Source organism: Delphinus delphis, chromosome 12 (genome assembly GCF_949987515.2).
Source record: "Delphinus delphis chromosome 12, mDelDel1.2, whole genome shotgun sequence".
Taxonomy (NCBI): Eukaryota; Metazoa; Chordata; class Mammalia; order Artiodactyla; family Delphinidae; genus Delphinus; species Delphinus delphis.
Window position 1 is genome coordinate 83,562,100 of NC_082694.2, and position 13,883 is coordinate 83,575,982.

Here is a 13,883-nt window from a genome sequence, read left to right on the forward strand (position 1 = left end):
AACAAAGCACTGCCACTACACACGCTCCCAGGGCAGCATCACCTCTTGAAAACTAGCTGAGGATGACAAGTGTGTAGGAGCGGGACTCATTCTACCCACTGGGGGACAGCGGCAAGAAGAGATGAGAGCATTTTTCAGAGACGACAGTGGACTCAGCGCCTAGGACCAGGTTCGGTAAGCCCTTCCGGGTACCGGAGGCTGGAAGTTCTTGACCGAGGGTATTTATCACGTCAGGCAACAGAACAAAGACACTGATGGAATCTTGCGAATGTCAGGTGGCCAGTGCGCGAGCACAGAACCAGATGCCCGGGGCCTGGCCAGCTGTTCAAATGTGTATGCTGGGAGGCTTCGGAGTCATCTACACGCCTGAAAGAAACGCTTCTGCACACGTGGTCTCTGACGGGGGCCCCACAGGGGTGCTGGAGCGACCGGGGCAAGCGAGGGTGTGTGGGCCCACCTCCCCGGGCGCAGAACTCATACTCCGTGACTAACCGCCGATCAGCTACTGGAGGGGAATGCGCCCCTTCTCATGAGTTAGTGCTTCAGAAGATGGAGAGGCCGCAGCCCTCCAAGTGTCCCCTAGACACTGACTGACGTCACATACGACCCCCAAGCTGTCTCCCTTAAACTGTCACTTTTTATTGCCATCCAGGGGCACATTTTAAAGCATGGGCAATCCTCCACATTCCACACCGTCCTGAGGGAGTGAAGGATCGGAGAGCGAGGAGGGTAAATGCACCTGCGGGCCTGACGAAACACAGCAGGGCACACAGGCCTGGAAGCCGGAGAGAGTCGATTTTTATTTTGCAAATCCGTCTGGAAGCTGAAGATCAGAACCAACAGCGCCCAAAGCACACGCCACACGGCTCAACATGCTGCCGCAGCTCGGGACCGGGCGCATGAGAACAGGCACCGGCCCGGGCCTCCGTCTCCTCCCCAAGCACAGAGGAGCTGGTGATCGCTTCCTCTAAGTTTGCTGTGAGCATGAACTTACATAGTAACTTCCTACCCTCAATAATACAGCCCAGCACACATGTTAAAGCAGCCGCCTCGTGCTCGGGATACTGAGGCAAACAGGACAGCACTCACCTTCCCAGAAGGCACGGTCCGGAGTTCTCCTCTATGAATGTAACTCTTGTGCCCAAATCCCCAGTGACTGCCTTTTGAAAGGGGAGCTAGCCCTTTCCTTCCCCCAAACTGTAACCCTGCCACCAAAAACTGCCAAGACCAAAAAGGCCATCACGTTTCTTTAAGACATCGCTCGCCCTTTCCCTCTTCCTTAGGCGATGCTGAGAGGCCACTCGCCACAATGGGTGGTTCTGTGGTGGTTCTTCTGGGTCTGCCACAAAGACGAGCAGCACAGGAGCAGAAACACTAATTCTGGGGCAGGAAGACAAGTAGATTTCAACCCGAGAGTTCCAAGGGCTCTGCCGGGGGCCTCATCACATCAGTGGTGCAGGAGTTCTAACAGCGCCCAAGTTAGGGGAGCCCTGATGACAGAACTGTCCTTTTTTATAGTGAAGTGAAGGGATTTTTAGGCTTGAGGGCTGATCTAGCATAATCTCCTTGTTTACGAATAGGAAACCCGAGGCTTGGGAAGCTGAGAGGACGTGCCCAAGTTTACAGATCCCGCGAGCGGAGCAAGGCCGTCCGCAGGTTCAAGCCCTGAACCGAGAGACCGGCAAGCAGACCATCACCAGCGGAAATAAAAAGCACGCAGTCACCTGAAATAAAGGGCTTTCTCTTTGAAAACCAATTCTTTAAATTAATGCACTGTCTGAAATGGGGCTGATGCCCTAGCTGAGAGTGTAAAATGATTTCTCTGCAGCACCGCGTCTGAGAAATAAACTTACGTGAAATCAGGTCAAAACACTTCTTCTCCTCAGGGTTGGTTTTCACTTGGCAGGTTAATAGATTAAGCTTTGCGGGAGGCCGGTTAGCCTGTTGAAAGACAAAAACACAGAGATGGGTGGAAAGGACTGGGAAACCACAGTTTCCTCATTAATCATTCCTCATTAAAATATAGCGAGAACAGGTTCTCACTGGCTTGCAATGATAGCTATCAGAAGGCAGGTTTTCATGTGGAAGGCATGACAGAGGCACATCACAGCGTGTCCCTGGACCTCGGCTCCCAGGGGGCAGCTGCCCCTCCCTGCAAGGGACACGGGGGGGGGCACACACCCACCCAGACAGGGATAACAAGTGATGCCAGCCCAGCTTTGAGGCCAAGGGCAGTGGGCTCCCCGAGATCAAAATGCTCCCCGTCTAAAGCTCAGAGACATTCCGTCCTGATCAGCTGGGCACATGGGCACCCACATCAATTTCTGGTGATCTTAAAAGTGTTTTCCTGAGTATAAACACTCACTTTCAAGGAAAGTAACCTCACAGCACAAAAATGACAGAGAAATTATATATATATATATATATATATATATATATGAAATGACAGATGACAGATTCATAATCCTTAATGCCAGCCATCTGTCACTTAAATTTCAACAAAACCCACCTTGTTCACATACGTGTCCCCCACCTTTTGCCCTCCACACACAATGGTAACAAGAGATGTTTTTGTCAGAGATGTGTCAAAAATGACTATTTTATTCCCATTTCAGAAACTATCATAACTAGTCCAAAAAAGCAAAGGGCAGAAGATAAGATAATTTCAGAAAAAAAAAAAGAATTCTGAATGGCAAAACACCTCTCAGAAATCTTGGAGAAATATTCAAGTATGAAAGGCTTATCTTACCCACCCACCAAGCTGCTAAAAGAAAGACCAAATAAAATGTCTTAAGAGTTCAATTGTTCTTGTCTACCCCTTCCCGTAGCCACCAGCCATGTCAAGAAATTGTAAAAGCTTGGATTTGGGATTAATCGAGATACACACTCACAAGTGTCTACATCTGGGCAGACCTGCATTTATAGACCCCTCTCCACTGAGCTCAGAGTCAGGGGCGAGGCAGCGTGGCCTCCATTAAAACAGGACTGATCCTTGCAGTGTGAACAACTGGGTTTGATGACAGCAATTTGGGACAAGCAGAAGCTGGATAAACAGGGTTGGACTAGACTCTCCTGGTTCACGGCTGTGCTGACATCTCTTATGTGGAAATCACTGCGTGTTCTGCAGTCTGCCGATGCCTAACAGGTGCCCTTGGGTCATCAGAAACCAGTATTCAAAGACTCCAAGCTCTGCCTGATCTTGCAAACCCTGACAATTCCAAGTAGAAGTACCACCAATCCTGTTTTTGATCTTTATTAATACAATTAACTGGCTCGTCCAGGAACCAATACACCAAACGATACGTTTCTACAGTAGGAGACCACAGCACAAATGCAACCAAGCACTCCACCAAGGTGTTCAGCCCATAAAAAGTATGTGCCTATTCCATTACCTCATATGGTCACATAACTATACAGGTGCATTTAGGTGACGTTCCTGGACTACTTCCAAATGCTGGTGTCCACTGAGTCTTAGAAGCAGGAGCAGTAAAGGGGGTGATGCACTTTGGTAAATACAGAAAACTTCCACGGACAAGAAGATGATTTCGAATAGTAATAGCTACCTTTACTCAGTTGCTGCTGCCGCTATTGTTATTATCCTATTATGTGCTTACCTGAGGCAGGCCCTGTTGTAGGCATTTTTAATGAATTAACTCATTTAATTTTCCCAGCGGCACTCTGAGGCAGGAACTACTCCACATTTATAGATAAAGATACTGTCCGCGACAGACTAAATAATTTTTTTTTTTTTTTTTTGCGGTACGCGAGCGTCTCACTGGTGTGGCCTCTCCCGTTGCGGAGCACAGGCTCCGGACGCGCAGGCTCAGCGGCCATGGCCCACAGGCCCAGCCGCTCTGCTGCATGTGGGATCTTCCCGGACCGAGGCACGAACCCGCGTCCCCTGCATCGGCAGGCGGACTCCCAACCACTGCACCACCAGGGAAGTCTTGTCAGGCTTTTAAAAGGAAGTTTCTAGTCTTCCTTCTGCATGACTGATAATCATTTAAAAATTTTTTTTAGATTTTGTAAGAAACAACAGACATTTCTTCCAGCTTAATACAGTCCCCAGCCTTTGGCGGTGTGGCAAAGCGACGAATTTGGCAAAGAGGATATCTAATTAGAGTCATCTTGTCCCAAGGATAACTTCTTTCCAGGGCCAGAAAACACAATCAGCCTTGTCTAACGGGGAATACCGACTTGGGCTTTCTACTGAATTCATCCCCGATGCTATCACTGTCCCTCTGCTAAAATACAGAATACAAGAATCTCATGTCCTAACCTGTCCCTTTTTTCCTGACGGTAAGTTAACAAACATACTCAGGGAGATGCTGGCTGAACAGGTAAGCCACGAAAGGAGCCAAACCCAAACCAAACCCAACCCAACAGGCATGTCTCCACTGTCTTTCTCGGTGGAGGTTAATTCACATCACAGCAGCACTGAGGTGTCGGGACCTGGCCCCCCAGAGCCCGCAGGGTGCCTCGCAGCAGAGACGGCCGCCACAGGGACCCACTCCTTTCCCAGGAGAGGCAGCGGGACGGAGCCTCCGCCTGCCACTCCTCTGGGCTGGAAGCGGCATCCAGAGAGCGGGACTCCCTGGAGGAGGATCCCCGCAAGGGCGGGGCACTAACACAACATGCGAGCGGCGTGACAAGCTGAGCTCCCCGCATGCTGGTAAAGCTACTTAGGACCGTACCATCTGCCCAAAACTGCAGCAGCCCGTCAACATTTAAAGAAAACTAAGCCTCCACGTCTCTTGAGAGGAAGTTCAAGCAACAGAAATGAAGAGACCCAAAGTTTATGCTGTCGGCAAAGGATCACCAGACCTGCTGTCATTTCTGTGGTCGGGGGGAGAACCGCTCTTTGGCTTAAGCCGAGGCCCTGGGTCTAGTGGACACGCCAATGAAGCAAGTATCCCAGCAGGCCTTAGAGCTGTAAACAAATATGAAGCGAAACCCAGTCTTGTTTTATGAGATGTTCTGCACTGAGGCAGTAAACCTGACCCAAAACAGAGTAGAATACAATTCGAAAGCAAGTCACAGAATCGCAGGTGTTAGAGCAGGAAGGGAACCTGGCCTTCATGCAGTCTAACGTTCTCCATTTTAAACAGGAGTGGTGACTAAATCACTTTGCCTTCCTTAGTCTACAGCACTTACACCCAGTCTCACCCACACACACACACACACCCACCCACACACACCCACACACACACACACGTCCATACGGGAAAAACATTACATCAGGATCCAAACTGCATGGCCCCATGAGGGACGTGGTGGGCGTAAAGAAGGCCAGTGAAGGCTGGATTCTGGAAAAGAGAAATGACCTTTATTTGCCCAGGCAGGAGCCACGTTCAATCCCCCAGGCCACAGGTCCCTCCAGACACTTGGTATCTGCTAGTTCTGTGGTCTCTCTCCCTTCTCATACAGAGTGGGTGAAAAGGAAGGGACCCCACTCCCACCCCGTGGAACACAGTCCACGCTGCAGTGCCACCCTTCAGGCGGGGTTTTATTCTGTCTCCTCACTCCTAAATACTGACAAGGGCAGGGTTTCTCTGGAACCACACTGAGCCATGACCTCTGGCCAGGGCCCTGAAAAGGCTGTCTGCACTCCCGCCCAGCTCTGCCTCTCACGGGGGAGCTGGTGGGGACAGAGGAAGAAAGACGAAGGCTGAGGCTCATCTCCACTATGGGACTGAGGTCAGGGCCAGGCCTCCTGCCTGGGGTGCAGGAACCTAGGCCACCACCAGCGTCCTCGTTCTCAGCAAGACAGCAACCAACTCTGCCTTCAGACGTTTAAAAAATCTCTACCGGCCTCCACGGCTTTCACCAGATCCCGTCACACCAGGTAAGGTGATCATATGCATAAAGTCCACCGTGGAAAAGGGCTGTGTTTGTAACTGTGGTTACACAGTCCCTCGTCTCCAAAAGCCAGATTAAGAAAATCATTTTGTTCCAACTGGCATTCCAACTGGCTCAGCGTATGTTGGCTCAGTTTCCCGCACGGGCAATTATACACAGGGTCGTAGAAAAAGACCCCGATGAAGGCTGGGTGCAGTACGTCTACAATAAAATTACTGAAATCGCTCTTGTCTTGGATTTCTGATTCCCAGACTCCTGACTACCTAAACTCTTTTCCCTTGATGGAAGAGCAGAACTCTTTCCAAGTGTGATGTTCAGTTTCCACAGACAAAGGAAGCTGGCGAGCGGTTTGCTGCTTGTTTCTGGGAGTCACAGGCCTCTGAATACAGACCACCTGGCTCCTCAGGTGTTCCTGACCCTGTGAGGCAGCAAGGGCCCCTGCCAGGGGAGCGTCAACAAGGGCACCAAACCGAGGAGGCACCCAAACAGGCTCTTCTCAGCAGGGACCTTGTTTAAAATGCACGCCTAGTGCCGCAGCGCAGGGCTCGGTCCCCTTACCAGGCCTCCAGCCCACATGGCCTCATCCCGCTACAGCGGAGCCCGTGATGACAGAGGATACTTACGGTGCCATGGGATATGGTCAGAAAACCATTTTTCACTGAACATTTCCTTTTCTGCCACACTTTTCGGATCCTTACAGATAAATGGGGAAAAAATAAAAGAGTTGAGAAATTTTGGACACAGGAGATTATGAACACACACTGAAATTCTAGCAACGCCGTCTACGTACCCATCGCTTTTCTTGTAGAGGTTGCCATTCCGCTCAGTGCCGTGCTCTTTGTTTCCCTGAGGCTGGTGTAAACTATAGGCTGTGCTCTGGCGAAGCTGTGAATCCTGCAAACAGTTAAGATGTTAGTGTTTTTTAATCCTGTCCAGGTTCCAATTTTTAAAAAGCAGTACACAGAGACACTTACACCCTTAAAAATTTTTTTTTCTTTTTAAATTAGAGAATTTCCCCTCTTAAACACACCGAAAAAGGGACATGAAATTCATATCCTGGAACTCCTAAATGCCACCTACCAGGCTGGAGAAGGAAATGACAAATGCCAGTATCCCCAGACTGGCTGAAAGAATGAGCCATTTGGAAATTACGAGATTTTACTTATTTACTAGCCTTTAGTCCCTGACAGTGGCAAGAACTCCCGGTGTGGCAAAAGCAGCCCTCGAGAAGGAAGGCAGGAATGCTACATGTTGGAAGAGGCAGGGCTTTCAGGCAAAAAAAACACAAAAACAATGTTCTGCCTCTTACTTTGGGCAAGTTACTTAAGCTCCCTGTCTCAGTTTCCTCCTGGGAAAACAGGAAAACAATTTCTAGTAAGGACAGTAAATATAGGAAGGCTTGAGTGAGCCCACGTGTGTGAATACCTGCTATGTAACACATATGAACAACATCTGCTTCCTGACCCCATCAATCCCAGCAGAGGGGCCATGGCCCTACACCCAACTGCTCCAGCCTGAGGGCAGACTGTCCACATGGTCAGCTGAGAATATGGCCAAGTCCACCACCTCTGGGAAACTCCAGCCTTCAGCTTCTTGAGGGCAAAGACCATTAATGAATCCCCTGGGCCTAAGTCCAGTGTCTGGGGTCCAACATGCGCTCGACTGGTGTTTCACAGATGATACCAGAAGCGCTAACCCTGGAAATTCTGGCAAAGGAAACAAGGGGAGCAAAACATGAACAAGCAGTTCACAGGTCAACCGGGCAGGACTAAGAGCTGCCTCCATCTGTTGTGAGAGCTCCCGACTCCGTTCACTTCGTCACAGAAGAAACAGAAACGATGAAAATAAGGCACTTGCTCGAAAGGCAGGGCTCGCTGGAGCCAGAGCGGAGGGTGGAAGGGTACTCCGCCTCGCACCCTGAGGCCCCTTCCACTGCGCCTCGTGCCCTCACCAGAGGACGCCCAAGGATCCAGAGCTAGCCTCACTCCACTGTCGAGCAGCTGACCAGCCCCCGGGACTCTAGGCGCTGCCCAAACAATGAAAGAACCGGTGCACGACAGTCAACATGATCCGAACTGAGAATACACCAGCTCCAGAAGTGAAGAGTCAAACGGAGAAAACAATGGGAGCGCCTGGAAGAAGTGAGCTTTAAAGATGAAGGTGAGAACCGCCAGAGGATAAGGGGAGGGACACATGCGGAGGCCTGCAGAGGAAAGTGGTGGCTGTGGCCATCCTACAGGGAGGGAAACGAGGACAAATACTACAGCCAAGATAAGGGGGCCCATCGGCCGAAGGGACAGGCGGGCTGGAGTCAGAGCCTAGATTTCATCCGAAAGCCACAGCCAGCCACCTGAATTCTTGACCGTTTTTTAAAAAAATCTTGAAACGCAAATTTTTAATTTGGATGAAGTCCAGTTTATCTACTATTTCTTTTGTCGTCTGTACTTAGATGTCACATCTAAGAAGTCATTGCCTAGTCTAAGGTCATGAAGATTTACATCTATGTTTTCTTCTAAGTTTTATTTTTTTAGATTTTTAATTAATTAATTAATTAATTAATTTTTGGTTGTGTTGGGTCTTCGTTTCTGTGCGAGGGCTTTCTCTAGTTGCGGCGAGCGGGGGCCACTCTTCATCGCGGTGCGCGGGCCTCTCACTGTCGCGGCCTCTCTTGTTGCGGAGCACAGGCTCCAGACGCGCAGGCTCAGTAGTTGTGGCTCACGGGCCCAGTTGCTCCGCGGCATGTGGGATCTTCCCAGACCAGGGCTCGAACCCGTGTCCCCTGCATTGGCAGGCAGATTCTCAACCACTGCGCCACCAGGGAAGCCCTCTTCCAGGTTTTATAGTTGTAGCTCTTACATTTAGGTCTTTGACCCGCCTTGAATTAATCTTTTATTATGGTGTGAGGCAGGGGTCTAAATGCATTCCTTTGCTTTGGCTATCCAACTGTCCCAGCATCATTTACTGAAAAGACGGTTCTTTCCTCATTGAATTGTCTTAACACCTTTGTTGAAAATCAACTGACCATAAATGTAAGGGTTCAATTCTATTTCATTGATCTATATGCTCATCCTCATGCCAGTGCCACACCATCTTGATTATTATAGCTTTGTGGAAAGTTCTGAAATCAGAAAGAATGAGTCCTCCAACTTTGTTCTTCCTTTTCAAGATTGCTTTGGCTCTTCTGGGTCCCTTGCATTTCCGTACGAATTTTAAAATCAGCCTGTCCATTTCTGCAAATAGGCAGCTAGGATTTTATTTTGATGGGGATCACACTGAATCTGTACATCAGTTTGGGAAGTATTGCCAACCTAACAATATTAAGTTTTCCAATCCATGAACATGGCCTGCCTAGCACTGACTTTTTAAACTCTGAAATATATATGGGATAACTCAGCAAAAAAATTAGAAAACAAAAAACCTTCATCTGAGAAATCAATAGTGTGCTCAAGTATTCCATTACTGAACTGACAACAGACCCTGAACAAGCAGACCTCCTAACAGGACAAATGTCCTTTTCCACAGGGAGGTCATGCCTCTAAACAACTAGGGCAAACAGCTCATTCATCGGATAAGGACGGTCCCAGTTTCTACATTCTCTCAAAGGGGCGGTATATACTAGCACTAGACATTAGAGCAAACCCAGCTTTAAACATCACTGGAAATGTATGCAGCGGAGGGGAAATGGAGAAATACTGTTCACCTATCTGAATCTCTGTGAAAGACTAAAAATGAACCTGTCAGAAGACTAAATGTCACAACCAAGAAATACGTGTATTGATTTGGGGAGAAAAAAAAATCCTGCACAAAATAAGTGATGAAACCATGTGGCAACACTGCTAAAAGTGTTCATGCCAAGCGTATTAATCAGAACTCTTCACAGGTCTTATGAACAGGATAAAGGACATTCTTCTTTTCAACAGAGTCAGACCCTATGCCAGAGGTCAGGAATGAAATCACTGTTTTATTCTTTAGACAAGGCATTTCTTGAATCAATTTTAAAATGCAAGCAAATCTGAAACTATGAAATTTAAAATTTGTAAGGAATATAATCTGTGTAACATAAAATTGAACCTGCTTTAGAACTAATTATTTCAGCATCTTCCAGGTGACTTCTACGTGACCCAACAAAAATAGCCTTTCTTCACCTGTTTATACAAGTGTTTCATACAACACTTGACCAAGGGAAGGGGTGACAAATGAAGTCGGCCCTTTCACATACTGAGATTTCAACTGAATGGAATACAGTTCAAGGGAAAAGAGCCTCTCTTTCCGAGGAGAGCCATCATCTAACAATACAGCAGGCAACTGGCCGGGGCATCCACGTTGCCCGGATTCTTGGAGACTCTCCCACGTATTCTGCGCTTCTCCAGGACAGCCAAGGACACCCTAAGACTCGACTGAGTGAGCCTCCACGTGGAGGCTGTTATATGTCTGAAGCACATAAGTAGGCATTTTATGGACCTTCAGAAAGCTCTCATAAAACTCTATCAGTATCCACAAATCCTCTGTTCTATGACATCCAGACAAGTTCTCAGATCCCAGGCACTGCCCATGATCTTAAGTTTTGTGTGGCCTTATGAAGTGTTAGCCACTGGGTCCTGCTGAAGCAGAAACCGCCCAGATGAGCGGTAGACTCAATATCTGAAATCTTCAGGAACAGGGCGTGGGGCCGGGGAAGGGCGATACTGCATACTTTATATACACATATATGCGCGCGCACACACACACGTCTACTCATAACATCAGAAGTATCCCCGAGCTCCCTAAGACTCTAGAACATCACACACACTTTTTCAATTCACCTGTCCACCTCTCAGAAAGTCTGTGTTCGGTCAATTCTCGTGATGAACAGATTGCCGAGGAGTCACCTCACGAAGCTTAAAGTTTCTCTGCCAAGGGAGGGCTGTGATGTCCAATCGCTGCCCATTTTCCCAAGGCGTGTCAGGTGTGTCCATGGACGTGTGTGTGTGTGTGTGTGTGTGTGTGTGTGTGTGTGTGTGTGTGTGTGTGTGTGTGTGTGTATGCACCGGGAACTGGGGGCTCTGCTAAGCAAGCACTAAGCTGTGGTCAAAGAACAGTGTTCTAACATCTCTTACCACCTATTCCCCATTATTTCTGGGTAGCTTTTTTTTTTTTTGGCCACACTGCATGGCTTGAGGGATCTAAGTTCCCCAACCGTGGGCCCCGGCAGTGAAAGTGCCAAGTCCTAACCACTGGACCACCAGGGAAGCCCCTCTGGGTAGCTTTTTAAAAGATTCTGACACAAGCTATTAAAGTCACATAATATAGCTGACAGAGAACAGACCAGGGCTCAAACCCTGGCCCCCAAACTCCAGCAAATGCATTTCTCCTCTCAGACTCGAGTGGTAAATGCAGGCTAATACTACCTGCCCAGCCATGCTGTTGTACTAAGGACTGATTACTGGTCACGCTTATCACGTGCCTGGAAACACCTGAGAAGTGAAGCAAGCAGGAGACGCCATGACAACAGAGAGCAGGGGAGAGGACAGGGGGAGTGATGATGAAGGCTTGGGAATGGGGGAGTGGGGCAGTCGGGGGCACCTGACAGGCCGGGGTCGGGAGCAAGGGCATCAGCCTAGACTGGAGTGTGAGTCAGAGTGCAGAGGGGGCAAAGGTCGGGGCCAGAGTCACGAAGACAAGGTGCCAGATGACCAGCCAACGGAGGAGGGTCAAGTGGGCAGAAGGACCCCTCAGAGATACCACCACTGCCACCCACCACTGTTCAACTACCAAGGCCGGGGGAAGGAATCGGGTCTTTTCTGTTCACTCCTGTCTCGTCGGCATCAGGAGCCCAGCATTTGTGGAATGAATGAACGAACCAGTATCCGTTTATCAAGACAATGTGTAAGTGCTTTACAGAACTTGTCCCTTAGATCTCATAACAGCTCTCGCGTAGGCAACATCACTCCTGTTTTACAGGTGAAGCGACCGAGGCGTGGAGAAGTCAAGTAACTTGCTCGAGGCCACCCTGGCAGGAAGTGGAAGACCTAGGGTTCAAACGGTATGTGCTGCTGGACAGCCGGCTACCAGGCGAGCTTTCTGTCCTGGTCAGAAGCTGGCCCACCTGTCTCACCTGCTGGGCCTCTCCTAACTCTGAATCATCCTCCAAACCCTCCTTCCTGACACACACCTGCCCACCCCACACTGGGGTGACACCTTCCTTGGAGGTGACCTCCAGTAGAGCTCTCATCACACTGCGCTCAACTCCTTTTCTGTCCCCACCCCAGACTGTGAGCCCTTTAAGAGGGAAGAACCGTATCTAGCCTACTCCGGTGTGTGTCTGTGCAGCTCCTGCTTAGAGTAACTGCTGAGGAAATGGCAGTCGAATGTGCCAAGTCTTGCCTGGAGTCAGCACTCAAGGCCAGCTCTAGGCTACCCAGCAGGCTGGCAGGACGGGTGGGAAGTGGACACCTAGCCAGAGGGTACTGATTAAGGCCAGATTTGAGCATGATTAAGATATGCAACCCCAGACCAAAAGGCCGGAGTTGGAAGAAAATCATGGCTGTCATGGACCTCTGCTCCTTGGACAGCACATACTATTCGACCACATCCTACCAGACAGGGACACTTTAAAAACTGGCACAAAGAGAGATCTCCAAAGTGGAAAAATCACTGTGGTTTCAGCGCTTAGACCTACCAAGACCATCCCCCCGAACCTGAGTCCTCCCCAGCACAGCACACGTCTGGGTTCTCAACAAATAGCAGAGAATCCTCCAGCACCCCAGCGGGGCCTATCCCAGCAGAACGCAGCTGAAATGGACATTTGTGGGATGGGGAAGGCGGGAGAAGGTAAGGCACACAGGGAGGAAGTTCATGCAAAGATTGGCAGTGTTGAAGAGTTTTAACTTTGTAGAAGGGGTATTTTCCAAATGTTAAAACATGATGCATATATAGGTGTTCACTGTACAGTTTTTCAACTTCTAAGTCTGAACAGTTTCATAATAAAATAATGGAAAAGTCAAACTGTAGCATCCTATTTACAGGGAACAGAAATATCAGGAACAGAATAGGAATGCCGCTGGTTTCGAGGTGTGGGGGTGCTGGGATTGTGACGGCACAGTCTTTTCTCCAAAGTACAGCCACGGGTGACACAGAAGCAGCCCAAAGCCCCTGTAGGTGACGGCCATGTCCTCCACTTAGACCAAACGATTGACGCTTAAGGTTCACAGGAATGAACTAGGAGAGTTAACTCCTACCAACCATCACTGCCGTCTCCTTGGGGCACGTTACCTAATTTTTATGAACTATAATTATGTAGAATTAGAGTTTTTATAACACTGAAAAAAATCCATCAATACCTTCATTTTTCTGCCTCACAGAAGAGAATCCAAAAACAACGGATGAGAGCTAAAAAACAGTAACGCCCAAATGTTCGATTCCTGTAATTGGAGGGACCCCAATTATAAAAATTACTTTAAAATAGAAAAAAATTTAACGTATCCGTATTTGCTTATTACTTGCAATTGCGTTCACAGACTGTCCAATTTAGGGAATACCATCATCAAAAAGCAACGCAGAATGTGATACACAGAACAGACAAGACATTCACAGCCAGGAGATTGGTGGGTTCGATCTTTGGGCATAAAGCCAGAGGAGAGCAGTAAAGAAGGTCCATTTGACCCCGCTGTGCATCTGGGGCAGAACGGCTGGTCAACAAAAAACACGGAAACAACAAACTGTCAAAGACGTCTGGTCTGTGCTGGTACCTCTGTTACACTTTTCTGCAGAGCTGTAAATAACCGGCTTTCTGACAACAGCCAGTTTCCCCAAACCTCGTCCTCCTGCACAGCCAAAGCAAACATGGCCCTTGCTCTGTGCCCAGAGGCCTCCTGGACTCCACCACCTGCTCTCCTGTATTTCAAACCCGAGCTTTGCTTCACAGGTTGGATCCTCCTTTTCGGATCCTTCTTGCTCCCAACCATTCCCACCAGCTCTCCAGTGCTCGACGGCACCCTGGCTCCTGTTACAATCAGGCCACTGTATTCTCCATACTCCAAGTTCTT

The 13,883-nt window shown here is 48.8% G+C and overlaps 1 protein-coding gene across 6 annotated transcripts in view; it reads right to left on the reverse strand.

Moving 5' to 3' along the window:
• Positions 1-13,883, reverse strand: part of ASAP2 (ArfGAP with SH3 domain, ankyrin repeat and PH domain 2) — a 156,903-nt gene that overhangs the window by 38,426 nt on the left and 104,594 nt on the right. For all 6 annotated transcript variants that reach the window (XM_060027128.1, XM_060027125.1, XM_060027124.1 and 3 more), the window contains 3 exons: positions 6,650-6,753; positions 6,483-6,552; positions 1,854-1,941 (listed from right to left, as the gene is read on the reverse strand). In XM_060027128.1, the coding sequence (XP_059883111.1) occupies positions 1,854-1,941; positions 6,483-6,552; positions 6,650-6,753 (262 nt within the window). The remainder of the gene's footprint in view (positions 1-1,853; positions 1,942-6,482; positions 6,553-6,649; positions 6,754-13,883) is intronic.